This window comes from Leopardus geoffroyi, chromosome D4, assembly GCF_018350155.1.
Source record: "Leopardus geoffroyi isolate Oge1 chromosome D4, O.geoffroyi_Oge1_pat1.0, whole genome shotgun sequence".
In the NCBI taxonomy this organism is placed as follows: Eukaryota; Metazoa; Chordata; class Mammalia; order Carnivora; family Felidae; genus Leopardus; species Leopardus geoffroyi.
The window spans coordinates 19414341-19432545 of NC_059342.1; the positions used below are offsets into that span (position 1 = coordinate 19414341).

An 18205-nucleotide genomic window follows, 5' to 3' on the forward strand; every position below is an offset into this window, starting at 1 on the left:
TGTCTCCCTCTCTGCCCCTCTCCTGCTCACACTCAGTCTCTCCTTGTCTCAAAAACAAACATTAAATTAAAAAAAAAAAAGATGCCCAAATTAAAAAAAAAAAAAAAAACCCAGGGAGGGGACACCGACTACCAGAAATGGTCTCTAAAGCATGCAAGAACAGGAGAGCCTCACCCAAAGGCTTTTAAGTCAAAGTTATACTTTCTAAAGTATTTGAAAGGACAAGTATGCCAAAAAAAGCCCAGAAAATTCTGTAAAGGCTGGGCCGCTAGTTGGGAAAGACCTGGTTGTGAGTAGCAGAAACAAGTTTTGATTTGGTTAGGGTTCTACATCCCTGCATATGCACCGATTTTCTAGAAAACCCTTTGCTATCCTCACCATCATTTTAACTTCACAAAGTTAAAAACTTGGCTTTAGCTGATCTCTAAAAAGCCTCAGGGATAAATAAACGTTGAAAAAAAAAATTAAAAAAAAAATTTAAAAAGCCTCAGGGTTTTTTTTTTTTTGTTTTTTTTTTCTAAGAGTCACAGCCCTAAAGGACACCTACACCAGGTCCTTTTTCCCATGTGGAGTGGACCTGTTCACTCTGGTTGCTCAAACAGGGAGGCTCTGACCAAGCATTTGCCTCTTTCAGCCAGTCGATCTTTCCTAATTCAAAGACTGCCTCGGGTTGAACACAGGCAGCTCTTTGTAAGTCTTCACTGAGCAGCCATTAAATTGTGTATCTACAAGGTTTTTGCCACCTAAATTAGGTCAAGTTAAAAAAAAAAAAAAAGAAAAATGCTGTCAGTAGGACTATTTCCACTGAAGGAGAATAAAATCTGATTATATACAGAAGGGAAAACACTTTCTGTGTGTTTGCATAGAAATTATTAAACCTGGACAAGGCATATGTAGTATAAAGTGTTTTAGGAAAGGAAAAACTTAGTCTAAAACTCCCTAGAATACAAAACATTCTAGAAGAGGCTTAGGCAACTTCAAGAGAAGCAAAACTCAAGAATGAATACTGTAGTACAAAATTATGGCCAAAAATACTGTATTTTTAACCAGCAAGATCATTGGGGCATTATTATACAACATTAGGTGTTTTTTGCAAAACTAGTTCCCATCCCCAAACAATAGACAATACATGCATTTGAATGACATTTTAAGAACAGTAAATAGGATTCTTTTAAATACTGCAAGTTAAAAATGTTTTCTGACAAAACTCCCTAAATACATAGGTCTAGTAAGGGTTTCCAACATGATGACAGGTGAGGAATCCAGCAAGAAGTTGTATTTAGAGTACTTTGAGGAAAAGAAATCTACCAAAAACATGTGTTTAAATCAAAGTAACCTGAACGTTACACAGCAATTTCCATCTCTTTCTAAACTGGACAATATTCTAGTGAAGAATATTTTCTTCCCTGTTTTTTTTTTTTTTCCTACCTATCAAAGCTTACATGAAAGTCAGAATTGCTTTATCGAAGTAAGATCCAATTTTGCCCAATAGGTGTTTTTGAAACGTGTAAATGTCATTTACTATTGGGTTGGAATCCTATGGAGAAATGGAAGATACGTGATAAGGGAGGTAAGAAGGAAATTAATGTTTGAGCACCTACTATGTGCTGGGTGTGTATGCATACTTTGAACAGATGATTCTAGAGGCAAGAGTATTATTGAAAGGTCATTGGAAGTTGGGAAGACAGCAATGAATGGGTTGTTACTCTGTGAGGAAAAACAAATGACAAGTTTAGACTCTGTACTAAGTATTTACTAAACAGCAGGTGTCTGGCTCGAAGAATTTCTAACTAATCACATACAACTAAGCCATTTCTTGTCCTAATTTGGTGGAACCAAAATGAAACCCCAAACACGTAGTTACCAGGACAGACCTATTAACGCTACATATGCTGGAAATATGTGGAGACAGATAAACAGACACTATTGAAAGTTTTAATTTTTGTGTGTTTCTAACCAAAGACAGATCTTTGGAAGAACATAGTAATGAATACCAAGCACACCTTGTTTGTGTCAATTGAGATGTTGTCAATTACCAATTAAGTGGTTTTAAACCCTTATTTAATTTTAAGAAGAGGAGCAATATACATTACAATACTTGGGTACACTTTATTTTTATATGGGTTAACATTCTTCTATATTTCATTTCATTCATTTTTTTGAAAAACTGAAAACAAAGGGAAATTGAGGGTAATTTGAAGGTTATTTCCAACCAATATCTGAGTCTTGCAGTATCTCATTATACAGCCCTTTCTTCCCATTATTTTTTTTGCAAATAAGTCGTTTGACCCAAATCCAGCATAAATAGCTTTTTACCAATTCCTAACTTAAGACAACTAACATTTACAATCATGTGGCAGTATAAATTTTAAAATTACAGTTCATACACCTTGACAATCAAGATAGTCTAAAGTACAAAAAGTAAATTGTCCTTTAGCTGAATTACCTTTTTGTAATAGGCTTGCTAGTTAATCCACAAAAAAAAAAAAAATACAAGTTTCAGGTGTTCTTTGAATACCTTTTGTAGATGTCATATGCTAGTAAACAACAAATGCAGGTTCCTAAGATTTTTTTTTTCCCCCAAGTCTATTCATGACATTCAACAGAGCTCTTTGTATGAAAATGTTTTTTTAAAAAAACAAAAACTTCGAGGGGATTTATTGACTTCTGAATGGGTGTGTTATTTCCCTTTGTTTCAAGAGATGAGGCACAAACTTCTGGATTTAAGCTCTGTAAGGCATAGTACAAACCTCCAATTTACAAATGAGGAATTCTCTGTGGGTTTGGAACTGCCATGTCACGCAAAAAAAGGGAAAAATTATCTGTAAACTGGTACACTGCAATGTGGTGAGTCATGAAATGGCTGCTTGCCTTGGTATGCTGAAGAAAGGTTTTTGTGGTTTGTGTTTTTGAATAAGACATGCCCAAGTCACCAAAAACTGGCCACAGGCCTCCATTACCTGGAGCATCAATGGCAGGAGACAAGTGGCACACGCTTCTAACGCTTGCAATCACAATATAATAGAAAGCATGAGTAAACTTTTTTTTTTTATACAAAACTGAAAAGAATCCCTTCCCACCCCTAGCCCCTTCAATAAAACCCCAAAGAAACAGAAAAAAAAATCCTTTAGCTCCGATTGACTAGTGTGGATACAATTAGGTTTCCATGCATCACTGCAGCGAGGGTGATCAATTTCTTCCTTTCTCAAGAGAAAGGGATCTTGTCATGCACCCTCCGGCAAACAGCGAAGCCACCAACCTCAATTCTGCATAGCAATTCCATTCCAATTTCATAAAGACAAATAGAACAATCTTTCCCTGTTTGCTCAACTTCTTCGAGCTTTGAGATCATGTTTAATTGACTACATCTACTATAGCTCTATTAAATAGAATATCTTGATTCCCTAAAACTGTAACACTTAGGATCTTGTGATGAGGTTTTCTCTATACACACTGTAGGCCTTCAAATGTTATTGTTGACTTTTTTCTTCTTTCTTTTCTTTTTTACTTTTTTCTTTTGTTTCTTTTTCCTTTTTTTCTTTTTTTTTTCTTTTTTTTTTTTTTTTTTTGTTTTGTTTTTTTGTTTTTTTGTTTTTTTGCTGCACCAAATTTAAGATTGCCCTTTCAGGCAAGCAGTGGTCTCTAGCTGTTAAAACATTTCCTTAGTGGATCACAATAGCTTCTAAAACTGCCTTTCTAATAAAGGCCATCAGAGAGGTAATACTAAACTGTGCATTTGCCAAATAAGAATATGAATCGTATAAAAGCTCATATTCCAATCCTAGGTCAAATGGCAAAAGTTCTACAAAGTTGGTTTCCATGTTTGTATAAAAGCTCCGACTGATTTTTATGTATTTTGCTATGAAATTACCTTTGGGTCTTATCAGTACACCTCTACTCAGGAATGTGCAAATGATTTTATACAGCACGATGCTAGTACCGCTCTGTACGATAGTAAGGTTTTTTTTTTTTTCTTTTCTAAATGGAAAAAAAAAATATCCCTAGTCAGAAATAAACTGACAAATTTACATTCTCCTCTCTTAAAAAAGTAAATAAAATAACATTATTCAAAATGTGAATTAGCTATAAGACATACACTTACATAGATACATATCGATACAGCACATTCAATCTGCCAAAAAAAAAAATTAACGATTACAAAGCCCGTATGGATGCGGCAATAGCAAGAGGTGTATGTACAATGACTAGAGCGTTCAGAATTGCACTAGACCTACAGGCAGTCTGGTTCTCAATTAAATTAGAGCTGCTTTCCGAGCAAAGTGAAAAAGTAACTTGTGGTGTTTGTGGCCGGGAAAGGAAGGAGAACATCCCACTACTGCTTAGTAACCCTGGTTCTCCTCTAGTAAGCCATTCATTTTCTCTTGCCTTCATTGTTCCCCAAGAGTTGACAGATAGGGAAGTTTGGACTTGTGCCAGAGAGTACGATACTTAAAATAAGACCAGTGTCGCGGCCTAATTCTTACTCCCCAGCAGGTTTAAAATAATCTTTATTTCCTTAAATCGTATGTCAACTCAAGCTGCTGGACCGAAGCTCATCAATACAGGTGCTGTTTTGTTTTCTGGGTTTTTTTTTTTTTTTTTTTTGCATTTGTTGAAAAATTGCACATTGAGAACTCCAATGATCTCTCCTAAGAGGTTTAGTTACACAAATGCATGTTCTATAAAACACCGGGGTTAACTCTTAAGGAAGTCTTGTGGACCTAACTCAAATTCAACTTAATCGGTCACCGGTTTAAAAAGTTCACAAAGGTGGTAAACCAGCAGTAACCTCGGATTTTGCAAATTAAAGGTGTCCGAATACTCGAATAACGTCCTTGGCAGACCTACTTGACCTTAAAGAAAACACAAAGGGTAAGACCGGCTTTAAAGGGAGAGACAGAAGCAGATTTCATGTTCTATCACAGAAGACACTATTTTACATTGCTGATTTGGACACTCAACACGAAACGCACACTAAATGTGATCTCGAGGGCAGAGAAAAGAATGGACCATGCCAGTCAAATTGGCAGTTACCTATTCTTGGGCAACTGGTGTTTCAGGTGGATTCTCAGCCAATTATTTAGGCCTCACACTCTTACCCTCTTCCATTTGTGAGATACTGGCTTTTACCTCTGAAATTTTTACGACTTTACTTTTACAAAAAAGCCAGCTTTGGCAACACATACCCATAATAAATTATGGCCCAAACACTAAGGGGGGAAAAAAAGGATGAAAATTTGAACCAAGGTGGGGAAAAATGAACAACCTAAGAAACAGGTTCTGGATAGCAGCCATTGGGGGTAATGTAGTGTCTGTTGGGCATATACATATATATAGAAAATGGTTTTTTTTGTTTTTTGTTTTTTTTTGGCATCTGCAATTTAAAGAGAGGGTAAAAAAAAAAAAAGGAAGGGTGGAAGGACCATGGCACATGGCGTTAAAAAAAAACAAAACTGTGGTCTCTGTTCTTGCCTTACTGTCTGTGCATATTTCTCTCAGCAACCAAGCTATGGCTGAAGGTAGGAATCCAAAAGAAACGACCTTTCACTGTAAGACGGGCATCCACCCTCCTAGCCCAAAGTGAGGCAAGATCATGTACTGATATAAAAACAACTCTATATGTGTATCCAGAGCAATACATTGAAAACCACAGTATTAATACTTAGAATCCTTCAGCAACACTACAAACCGTTTAACTTAAGCTCATGCCGATGGCTTAAATCAAATGGCGCTGTCCTGTCGTTGGAGAGAAAAACTTGACCAAGAATGGAACTAGGATAAAGGCCGTTGTGACCCAGGGAAAATCAGGATGAGGGCAGGGGGTGAGGAAAAGGGCAATCAGCTTTGTTTTCCTCAATAGAAAAGAAAAAGAGAAAGAAACCACTCTTATCTGGGTGAGTGCATGACTGAGAATTGAAAATACATTGAGTCACAAGGTTTTTGCCTAAAAAAAAGACAGCGAGGAAATGTGCTGGGACCGTACTTCAGCATCCTGTTTTTCCTCTGAAGAGTTTAAATAAAATCATAATATTTACTACAAACCCTGTGGACACATTCACACAGAGTCCAGGACGGCAATAAATTAGTATTATGCAAATGGTTTTCCACAGAAATCCAGTCCCTCTTGTACAGCTTCAACAGCCCACCGGGGAAGGGACGGGCGGGACTGAGGAGGCACAATTAGACCAGATTGTACTCCTTCAGGTTCAACTGGAGGATGGTGTCCTTGACGGCGGCAAAGACAAAGCGGATGTTCTCGGTATCTGTGGCGCATGTGAAGTGGGAGTAGATAATTTTGTCACTGTCAGGGTTCAGGTCCACGAACATCTTCAGGATGAATTCTCGAGCTGCCTGGGCATCTCTCTGGGGTCCTGTTGGTCAAGGGAAGAAAGGGACGATTTGTCAGCGGATCTGTGTGTGCCTATAAGCAGTAAGTGTTCACTGGGTCGGTAACAATGCCATGGAGAGGACGCTTGCACTGCAGATTTGATCCGTTATAACCATCTTCCCCAACTCGAGTAGGCGCAACTGTTCCTCTTTGGCATGTTATCTGACCATCCATTCGTCTGCCTGTCCGTCCACCCACCCACCCACAAGGTGTGGTTAGGTGAAAAGAGGCATATGGATAGAGCTGCCTTAGGCTCTCCTGTCAATCTGCCTCCCACGGGCCCCTCGCCCCTGCTGTGGATCTTTTTACATTCTCCAGACTGAAATCTGTTTCAGAATAGTTCCTGGGGCACCTGGGTGGCTCAGTTGGTTGAGCAGCAGACTCTTGGTTTCAGGTCATGAGCTCCAAGCTGACAGTGGGGGGCCTACCTGGGATTCTCTCTCTGCCCCATCCCTGTTCATGCTCACTAGCTCGCTCTCTCTCTCAAAATAAATTTGAAAAAAAAAATCTTATGTCAGGTCCACCTTCAATTGTGCTCTGCTACCTAGCTTCTAGATCGCTGGTGTTTCCGGGCAAACTACATTTACATAGTGTTCGATTCACTATGTGTGATGATAAGAGAAAGACTGGTGTATGTTTCCTTAGCTTTATTTGGGGTGTCTTCCAGGCTGAACACTCTTCTAGGTGTCTTAAAACAGGACTGCAATGTATTTACCAGGGTATAGTAAAAGTTTAGCTTAAAATTTTGCAATAAGGGGTGCCTGCGTGGCTTAGTCAGTTAAGCATTCGATTTTGGCTCAGGTCATGATCTCGTGGTTTGTGAGTTCGAGCCCCACGTCAGGCTCTGTGCTGTTAGCTTGGAACCGGGAGCCTGCTTCATATTCTGTGTGTGTGTGTCTCTCTCTGCCCCTTCCCTGCTCGTTCTCTCTCAAAAATAAACATTAAAGTCTTTAAATTAAAAAAAAAATTTTTTTTTCAACGTTTATTTATTTTTGGGACAGAGAGAGACAGAGCATGAACGGGGGAGGGGCAGAGAGAGAGGGAGACACAGAATCAGAAACAGGCTCCAGGCTCTGAGCCATCAGCCCAGAGCCTGACGCGGGGCTCGAACTCACGGACCGCGAGATCGTGACCTGGCTGAAGTCGGACGCTTAACCGACTGCGCCACCCAGGCGCCCCTAAAGTCTTTAAATTTTTAAAGTTCATTTATTTTGAGAGAGACAGACCCAGTGAGAATGGGGGAAGGAGAGAGAGAGAGAATCCCAAGCAGGCTCCACACTGGCAGCGCAGAGCCTGATGCGGGGCTCGAACCCACAAAACAGTGAGATCATGACCCGAGCAGAGGTCTGCTCAACCGACTGAGCCACTCAGGAGCCCCAAACATTAAAATCTCAAAAAAAAAAAAAAAAAAAAAAGTAAAATTTTGCAATGCATTCTTAGATAGGGTGCCAACATCATAGGCGACAAAAGAAAAATTGGACCTTATCAAAATTTAAAAGTTTTGGGCATCAAAGGACACCATCAAGACAGGGAAGAGACCACCTACAGAATGGGTGAAAATACTGGCCAAACACATAGCTCATAAGAGGTTAACCTCCAGAAAATAGAACTCCTATAACTCAGCAACAAAGACAATCTGAATAAAAAATGGGCAAAAGGGCCTGAATAGACATTTCTCCAAAGATATATAGCTGGCCAATGAGCACAGACAGGCTCAACATTCTTAATCATCGGGGAAACGCAAATCAAAACCACTGTGAGCTGTTATTTCACATCTGCCAGAATGGCTATAATAAAAAGAAAAAAAAAAAAAAAAGGATACAGTATGGGCAAGGATGTTGAAAAATCTCAACGCTTGTGCATTGTTGGTGGGAACATACAATGGTGTAGCTGCTGTGGAAAACAGGTGGGTAGTTCCTTCCAAAGCTAAACATAGATGACCAAATGGCCGGCAATTGTATTCCTAGGTATATATATCCAAAGGAATCAAAAGCAAGGACTCTGGGGCGCCTCGGTGGCTCAGTCGGTTGGGCCTCCGACTTTGATTTTGGCTTAGGTCGTGATCTCACAGTTTGGGAGATCGAGCCCCTAGTGTCACTGTGCTACAGTGCATAGAGCCTGCCTCAGCTTCTCTTTCCCTGCCCCTCCCCTGCTTGTGCTCTCTAAATAAACTTAAAAAAAAAGGGGGGGGGGATCCTACTAGTTACTTAAACAATGAATTTCACTGTCGTATTATTCATAAGAACCAAAAGGTGGAAAGGACCCAAGTGTCCATCAACAGAGGACAGAAAGGAATGGATAAACCAGAGGTCGGAGACACACAAGGGGATGTTACTCATCCATGGACAAGTTAGGATGGATGCCACAACACCCATGAACCTTCAAAACATGATGTTAAGTAAAATAAGCCAGACCAAAGAACACATCTTAGATGACTGCACCTGTAGGAGGTACCCAGAAGAGGCAAATTTATAGAGACAAAGTAGATTAGAGGTTGGCTGGGGTGAGGGGGAAGTGAGTGAGTGCTTCAGGGTCACAGAATTTCTGTTTGGGGTGAGGAAAAAGTTTTGGGAATAGTGATGGTGCACAGCATTGTGAACGTAATTGTCACTCAACTACATGCTTTAAGATGATTAAGATGACACATTTTAATGTGTAAGTTATGGTAAAATGTACTTCAAAAAGCCCTGAATTGTAGCTTTAAATGGGTAAATTACATGGTATGTGAATTATAGGTCAAAGCGGTTTTAAAAACTTAATAGATCCTGACAAATATATTAATTTAAAATTTATTGTTAATTAGGTGTGGCGTCTTAACGTTACTATCGAGTACCGAGTCTCCATCTTAGTCTTTGAGGCCCATCTATGTACATTTCCCCCCTCTTTTCCATCCTAAGAAAGAAGAAGTTCCTGCTATAGCCTTCTCCTCTACTTCCTTCTGACAGGACCATCTCAAGATCCACAGCCTCCATTTTTTCTGTCAAGATTCTTGTTATCTACTGGTTGGGATAAAGAAATCTTGGAACACTATACTGAGGGCCTGACTACTGCTTCCAACAAAATGCATCGTGAATTTTAGACGGCCAACTTGAAGCCTTTTCAAAATGACCTGATTGCAAATTGGGGATTACCCCTATGAGTTTATATCTAACCCTGCCAGAAGGAGGAGAGAAAGAGCCATGAAGACAAATGGGTTATTCCCACTTGAACAATGACCACAAAAGTCATGTTTGCATTTTTGACTTCAGTGACCAGAATTGAAATTTTTGTCAGCAATTAAGAAGGCTGGCATCGTAATCAAAGTGCCATAATAATACTATGATTATAATGTCCTGTTTTTCTCAATGTACTATTAAGTTATTAATTCCATAGCAGTAATAGAAAATATTTAGAACTAGGACTAATAGACTGTTGGGGTTGGAGAAGCTTCCCATATAAAGGAATCCCAGCTTTCTGGTTTGTGAAGGAAGTTCCCTTTGGTTTTGTATATCTATCCTATTTGAGAAAAAAGGGGCTATTTTTTTTAAGCCCTCAGAACCAGACTCAAGTTCAGTGAAGATCACTTGCAGTGTGTTAAGTTTTTAAGCATAAATTAAATTATTTGAATAAACACAAACTACAAAGAAATCCTTACAGACATCCTAGCACGCAGAGTACCAGAGTCTCTCTGAGCAATTCTGCAATTCACGTCCATGTGGAAACGGTAATTTCTCTTTCTGAAGAGAAATACAGAAATGGCACTCATTATGATTAAGACCTTGGAAGTGCAGAAATGTGGAAGTGTGAAGTTCATAATACTATAAACATGTTTGTTATAAAAACAGCACTGCAGAGTAGGCCTAGAATTTTTTTCAGTTGTAGCTCATCTTACAAGGGCTTTGTATGCAATGACAGCTGTGTTTGCTTTGTGAATAAGTGTCTTTTTTTTTTTTTCTTTTCTTTTTCCATGGCTAAGTCGCCTGTGTGCCTTACGTGCACGTTGGGGGAGGTTAACAGTAAAAACCGTGTTCACGGTTTAAAACCTTGCTTCGCAAGGAGGGCACGTGGGAAGGAAAATGCTTACCGTGATGGAGGAACCCAGGGAAATTTACTGGATGGAGAGGAGATAGGTAAAGAGAGGAGGATGATGTGGCAAAGAGGAAAAAAAAATTATCCCAAACAGCTGTTGCAGAAAAAAAGTCTTGTGCTGCAGAAAAATCAAACCCACATGTGGCATGCTGTGGGCGCTGTGCTGAGCAGTTAAGCCTTGGTGGCTTTGCTCTGTGGGGTAGGCTGTGCTGTGTTTATCCCCTGCCGTCCTGTATGCAAGCACATCAGGTTTGCAGGTGGCCATGCATGGGGTGGGGTGTCATTTCTTACCTGCTGATTCTCATTGGATTACGAGAAAAATTAAGAGAGTCTCTTCTAGGGGCGTCAGGCAAACGTGTGTTAAAGTGTAACCAGATGCTTCGTGCCCATCTGATTCAGGTAGACCTAGTGGTTAAACACTAGTCTGTTGTTGTTGGAGACCAGGTTAGCTACGTGTTAAGTTTCCTTCCTTTCTTCTTCTTTTTTAAATGTTGGTTTATTTTTGAAAGAGACAGAGAGAGAGACGGAGACACAGAATCTGAAGCAGCCTGTCAGGCACAAAACCTGATGCGGGGCTCAAACTCACGAATGGTGAGATTGTGACCTGAGCCACCCAGGCAGCTCAAGTTTCCTTCCTTCTATAGTTTCCTCAGGAACAGTGAGGGATAGGGTCGATGAAATTTGTAACAGTGCCAACTAGTGGCAAATGAAAAGGAGTAAAAATGAAAACACTGTTAAAGGCTAGCAAAGTATTTGTTTTTAAAGGCACAATAAAGCACAGTAAAGTACTTGGATAGGGGACAGGAACACACTGCTAACAAACTAGACAGAGGACTGTATCTAATACCTGGTAACATCCCCAAAGTTTCTATTTCACGCACCAACCTTTAGAATCTTACACACATTTGAGAAGGGAAATTCAGTTCACCAAAGACGCAACCTTGCCCACTCTGTGAGCCAGCACCGTATCCAATGCATGTGGGATGAAAACATGAGTAAAACTCCATCCTTGATGTGCTTGTATCTTCTCAGAAAGCTATAAAGCCAAACTGAATTACTCGTGTTTTGAAGAAATCACCTTTCTGAGGGAGCTTTTAGAAGTACAGAAACAATGTTGAACTGATATCCACTGTAGATCCTATGTCGATAACATAATTTAAAAAATGGCAGGGGGTGGGGGGGGCTGGGCGCCTGGGTGGCTCAGTTGGTTAAGTGCCCGACTTTGGCTCAGGGCATCATCGCACGGTTTATGAGTTTGAACCCCACACAGGGCTCTCTGCTGGCAGTGCAGAGTCCACTTCGGATCCACTGTCTTCCGTATCCCACTAAGTGACTTATATATGGTTCTATTCAATTATTTACTATGAAAAAGAAATTGAGTCGTTGAATAGACATGTCCAAACCTACAATGCAAGTGGCAGAGCCGGAACTCTGTGACACTCAAAGCTGTCCTCTTAACTACTATTCATGTAGATCTGGGTTTGTCACACTTTCTCTGTAATGCACCAGAGAGTTTGGTTCTGGTCCAATATGGTGACATAGGAAGACCCTAAACTCACCTCCTCTGGGACACGTGTTATCTGCACCTACTGATAGAGCAAATCTTCTTGAAGAACTGAGGATTGACTGAACAGCTTCTGCACAACCAAAGATGGAGAGACCACACAGAGAATGGCAAGAGAGATGGAGACACGGTAACGAGGGGGATGGCCCCCCACAACGCTACCAACTGCACTGGGGAGGGGATAGTACTGAGGGGCTCTGGGCAGACCTGTCTATAGGCCCAGAAAACAAGCCGTGGGTCAAAAGGGTAACTAGAATGTAAAGGGACCAGCCCTAGAACCTGCCAAAAGACGGGGGTGCTGCTGGCACTCTCTCCTGGTCACAGGGGCTGGGGAGTACCGCAGTTGATGTGGCCTCCACCATGACAGGAGTAGCGTGTGGCTGCCATGGCTGGCCTGCTGCCTCAGGGAGGCCTGGGCCCCTAGCCCATACCAGCCCCAACTGTCCCACCTGGGTGGCCCCAGCACCAAGCACACGGGCACATCCCTGGTCAATGCTCACTAGAGTTTTAGCCAGCACACCAAGAGGACACAAGAAGCACATCAGAACACTCCAGGTTCCAACCACTTTGGCTATAGCAGCCCTGCCAGGGCACCACGCTCTGGAGCCCTCTGGGAAGTACCCTGGAATGCCTTGAGACCTGTACCCTCTCGTGGCTCCGGCCATTGGGCCCTCTGTGCTGACTACCCTGGGACACTCTGGCTTGTACCGACTTGAACTTCAACCGTCCTCCCAGGGCGCCCTCTGAGTGGAGAGCCCTGGAACCACTCCTGTGTTGACAGCCCCAGGGCCCCAGGACCCCTGGCTTGAACCTATTTCCTCTTCAGTTGTCTTGCCTTCAGATTTAACTGTCCTGCCAAGGCACCCTCTGTGTGGAAAGCCCTGGGATCCCCCAGCTTGCACTCATTTCAGCTTTAACTGTTCTGCTACGGTGCTGCCTGTATGGAGAGGCCGGCTATACCACCAGGGCAACCCCAGCATGAGGTGCTCTGGAATCCCCAGCTCATGCCACCCAGAGCTCCTTCCAAAGTCAGCAGGCACACACAGTCTACACAGGGGACGACCACGTACAAGACTATTCCATCTACTGTCGCTGTTCCGCCTACTTCATGGAAACAGACAAAGAAAGTCAAACACAAAGAGGAGACAGAAGAATATGCTCCGAACAAAAGAACAAGACAAAAGCTAAGGAAAAGACCTAAAGAGAAATCAAGATGAACACTAGGCCTGATAAAGAGTTTAAAGTAACGGTCATAGTGCTCGCTTTGGCAGCACATATACTAAAGTAAGTGTCATAGATGCTGCAGAGGATGTGGAGAAACAGGAACCCTCTCGCACTGTTGGTGGGAATGCAAACTGGTGCAGCCATTCTGGAAAACAGTGTGGAGGTTCCTTAAAAAATTAAAAATAGATCTACCCTATGACCCAGCAGTAGCACTGCTAGAAACTAACCCAAGGGATACAGGAGTGCTGATACATAGGGGCACTCGTACCGCAACGTTTATAGCAGCAATTTCAACAATAGCCAAATTATGGAATGAGCCTAAATGTCCATCAACTGATGAATGGATAAAGAAATTGTGGTTTATATACACAATGGAATACTACGTGGCAAGGAGAAAGAAGGAAATCTGGCCTTCTGTAGCAACGTGGACGGGACTGGAGAGTGTTATGCTAAGTGAAATAAGTCATACAGAGACAGACAGCTACCATATGTTTTCACTCTTATGTGGATCCTGAGAAACTTAAGACCATGGGGAGGGGAAGGGGAAAAAAAAAGTTAGGGAGGGAGGCAAACCATAAGAGATTCTTAAAAACTGAGAATAAACTGAGGGTTGATGGGGTGGGGGGGAAGTGGGTGATGGGCACTGGGTGTTGTATGGAAACTAAGTTGACAGTAAATTTCATATTAAAAATGAAAAAAAATAAAGTAAGCATCATAAACATGCTCACTGCCTTGGACAGAAGACTGGAAGAACTCAGAGCTTTAACAAGAGGAACTATTTTAAAAAAACCAACCAGAATTGGAGAATACAATAACAAAAGCGAAAAATACACTAGAGGGAATCAATAGTAAATACGTGTATGCAGAAAAGCAAATTAGTGATGAGGAAGACATGGTGATGGTAAGCACTAACAGGATAGGTTAAAGGATCTCTTGGACAACATCAACAGACTGCTATATACTTAGGGTGTTATATGAATCCTGTAACTGCACGCCCAAAGCCTATAATATAGATACACAAAAAATAAAAAGAAAGCCAAGCATAACACTACCGAGAGTCATCACAAGAGAGCAAGAGCAGAAGAAAGGAACAGAGAAGAATTACAAAAACAACCAAACAAAACAATTAACAAAATGGCAAGAAGTACCTACCTATCAACAATTATTTTAAATATAAATGGTCTAAATTCTCCATCAAAAGACATAGGGTGGCGGAACGGAGGAAAAAAAAAAACACGACCCCTCTAAATGCTGCCTACAAGAGACTCACATCAGACCTAAAGACACATACAGACTGAATGTAAACGGCTGGATAAAGATACTCCATACAAATGAAAGTTAAAAAAAAAAAAAAGCTAGAGTACCAATACATATATCAGACAAAAAATACATTTTAAAACAAAGGCTGTAACAAGAGACAAAGAGAGCATTATATAATGATAAAGGGGTTAACCCATCAAGAGGACAAAAAAAATTGTAAATATTTATGCACCCAACACTGGAGCACCTAAATACAGAAAGCAAATATTAATGACACAAAGAGAGAAACTGACAGTAATAAAATGATACTAAGGGACTCTGAAACCCATGTACATCAATGAATACACAATCCAGGCAGAAAATCAATAAGGAGACCATGTCTTTGAATGACCTATTAGACCAGATATAGAAATTCTATCCAAAACCAACAAAATGCACATGGGACATTCTTCAGGAGACAAGTCTCAATAAATTTAAGAAGATTAGAATCATATCATGCATCTTTTCTGACCAGAATGGTATGAAACTAGAAATCAATAGTAAGAAAAAAACTGGAAAAAACATAAACACACAGAGGCTGAACAACATGGTACTAAATAACCCATGGGCCAACAAAGAAATCCAAGAGCAAATTAAAAAATACATGGAGACAAATGAAAATGAAAACACAAAGTTCCAAAATCTTTGATATGCAGCAGTTCTAAGAGTGAAATTTGTAATGATACAGACATACCTCAAGAAACAAAAATCTCAAACAATCTGACATTATACCTACAGGAACTAGAAAAAGAACAAAAAAGCCTGAGATTAGAAGGAAGGACATAATAAACATCAGATCAGAAATAAATGAAATAGAGACTAAAAAAATAAACAAAATTGATAAACCTTTAGTCAAACTCATCTAGAAATAAAGAGAAGTAACAACCAACCACAGAAATACAAGGGAATGTAAGAGACTACTACAAAAAATTATATGTCAATAAACTGGACAATCTAGAATAGATCAATTTTTAAAAACATACAATCTTCCAAAACTGAATCAGGATGAAATAGAAAATCTGAACAGCTCAATTGCTAGTAACAGAATGGAACTGGTAATCAAATAAGTCCCAACAAACAAAAGTCCAGGTGGTTTCACAGGTGAATTCCACCAAACATTTAAAAAAGAATTAGTATCTATTCTGAATTGACTATATCCATCTGTTACAAAAATCAGAGAGGAAGGAAAGCTTCCAGATACATTCTACAAGGTCAGCATTACCCTCCTACCCAAACCAGTTACAGACACTACAAAAACAAAAAACAAACCCAAAAAACCCTACAGGCCAATCTCTCTGATGAACTTAAATGCAACAATCAGCAAAATATTAGCGAACCACTTTGAATAATACACCAAAAGGATCATTCACCATGGTCACATGGGATTCATTCCAGGGATCCAAAGGTGGTTCAATATTCACAATCAATGTGATACATCCCATTAACAAAATGAAAGATAAAAACTATATGATCATCTAAAGAGATGCATCAAAAGCATTTGACAACATTCAACATCTGTTCATGATGAAAATCCTCAACAAAGTTACCTTAGAGGGAACATACCTCGACATAATAAAGGCCACATAAGAAAAACCCACAGCTAGTGTCATACTCAATAGGGAAAAATATTTTCCCGAAGATCGGGATGTCCACTCTCACTACTTTCATTCAATACAGTACTCCAAGTACTAGACACAGTAATCAGACGAGAAAAAAGAATAAAAGGCATGCAAACTGGTAAGGAAGAAGTTAAACTGTCACTATGTGTACACTGTATTTTTTAATAAAACCTTTATTGTTTTCATTTTTAGAAACAGCAAGAGTATATGCATGGGAGAGGGGCAGAGGGAGAGAGAGAGTCCCAAGCTCAGATTCTCAGGACTCAGGGCTCGATCCCACGACCCTGGGATCATGACTTGTGCTAAAACAAGAGTCAGTCGCTTAACCAGGTGCTCCTATACACTGTATTTCTTTACAGAGAAAACCCCAAAGACTTTACAAAAAACTACTAGAAGTCATAAGTAAAGTTTCAGGATACAAAATTAATACACAAAAGTTAGTTGCGTTTCTATACACTAATGACGTAGTAGCAGAAAGTGAAATGAAGAAAACAATCCTATTGACAGTTGAGCCCCAAATAAGAAAATACCCAGGAATAAAATGAACCAAGAAGGTGAAAGATCTGTACTCTGAAAACTATAAAACTGATGAAACAAACTGAAGATCACACAAACAAATGAAAAATTTTCCATGCCTATGGATTGGAAAAATTAGTATCATAAAAACATCCATACTACCCAGAGCAATCGACAGATTCCAGAAAATCCCTATCATAATACCAAGAGCATTTTTCACGGAAATAGTACAACCAAGCCTAAAATTTGTATGGAACCACAAAAGACCCTGAATAGCCAAAGCAATCGTGAGGAACAAGAACAAAGCTGCAGGTATCACAATCCCAAATTTCAAGATCTACTACAAAACTGTAGTAATCACGGGGCGCCTGGGTGGCTCAGTCGGTTGAGCTTCCGACTTCGGCCCAGGTCACGATCTCACCGGCTTTGAGTTGAGCCCTGCGTCGGGCTCTGTACTGACAGCTCAGAGCCTGGAGCCTGCTTCGGATTCTGTGTCTCCCTCTCTCTCTAACCTTCCTCCGCTCATGCTCTGTCTCTCTCTGTCTCAAAAATAAAATAAAACACTAAAAAAAAAAAATTAAAAAAAAACTGTAGTAATCACAACACTATGGTACTAGCACAAAATCATATACATAGATCAATGGAATGGAGAGCCCAGAAATAAACCCATGCTTATATGATCAATTATTCTATGATGGAGGGGGCAAGAATACACAATGTGGAGAAGATAGTCTCTTTAATGAATGGTGCTGGGAAAACTGGACAGCTACATGAAAAATAATGAAACTGGACCACTTTCTTCCATCACATACAAAAATAAACTCAAAATGGATTGAAGACCTAAATGTGAGACCTAAAACCATAAAACAAATGATACGTTTGATAGGAGTTGAATATCCAAAATATATAAAGAACTTACACGACTCAACACTAACAACACAGTTAATCTGATTAAAAATGGACAGAGGACCCGAATAGACATTTTTCCAACAGGTACATAAAAATTAAAACCACACCAAGATATCACCTCACACTAGTCACAATGGGTAAAAAAAAAAAAAAAAAAAACCCAAGGAACAAGTGTTGGCGAAGATGTGGAGAAAAAGGAACCCTTGTGCTCTGTTGGTGGGAATACAGACTGGTGTAACCACTGTGGAAAACAGTATGGAAACTCCTCAAAAAAATTAAAAATAGAATTACCATATGATCCATAATCCTGGCAAAAGTGAAAACAATGTGAAGACACACATGCACACCTATGTTTATAGCAGTATTGTTTACAATAGCCAAGATACAGAAGGAATGCAAGTTTCCATCAATAGACAAATGGATAAGGGAGATGTGTGTGTGTGTGTGTGTACAGAGGAATACTATGCAGCCATAATAAAAGATGAGACATAATAAAAGACAAATGGATACACACACACACACACACACACACACACACACACAGGAATACTATGCAGCCATAATAAAAGATGAGACATAATAAAAGACAAATGGATACACACACCCACCCACCCACCC

At 40.1% G+C, this 18205-nt stretch overlaps 1 protein-coding gene across 3 annotated transcripts in view; it reads right to left on the reverse strand.

Annotated features, from left to right (window-relative positions):
* Window positions 1-1019: 1019 nt before the first annotated feature.
* Window positions 1020-18205, reverse strand: part of GNAQ (G protein subunit alpha q) — a 317449-nt gene continuing 300263 nt past the window's right edge. For all 3 annotated transcript variants that reach the window (XM_045469051.1, XM_045469052.1, XM_045469050.1), the window contains exon 7: window positions 1020-6371. In XM_045469051.1, coding sequence (XP_045325007.1) covers window positions 6181-6371 — 191 coding nt within the window. In that variant the 3' untranslated portion in view covers window positions 1020-6180. The remainder of the gene's footprint in view (window positions 6372-18205) is intronic.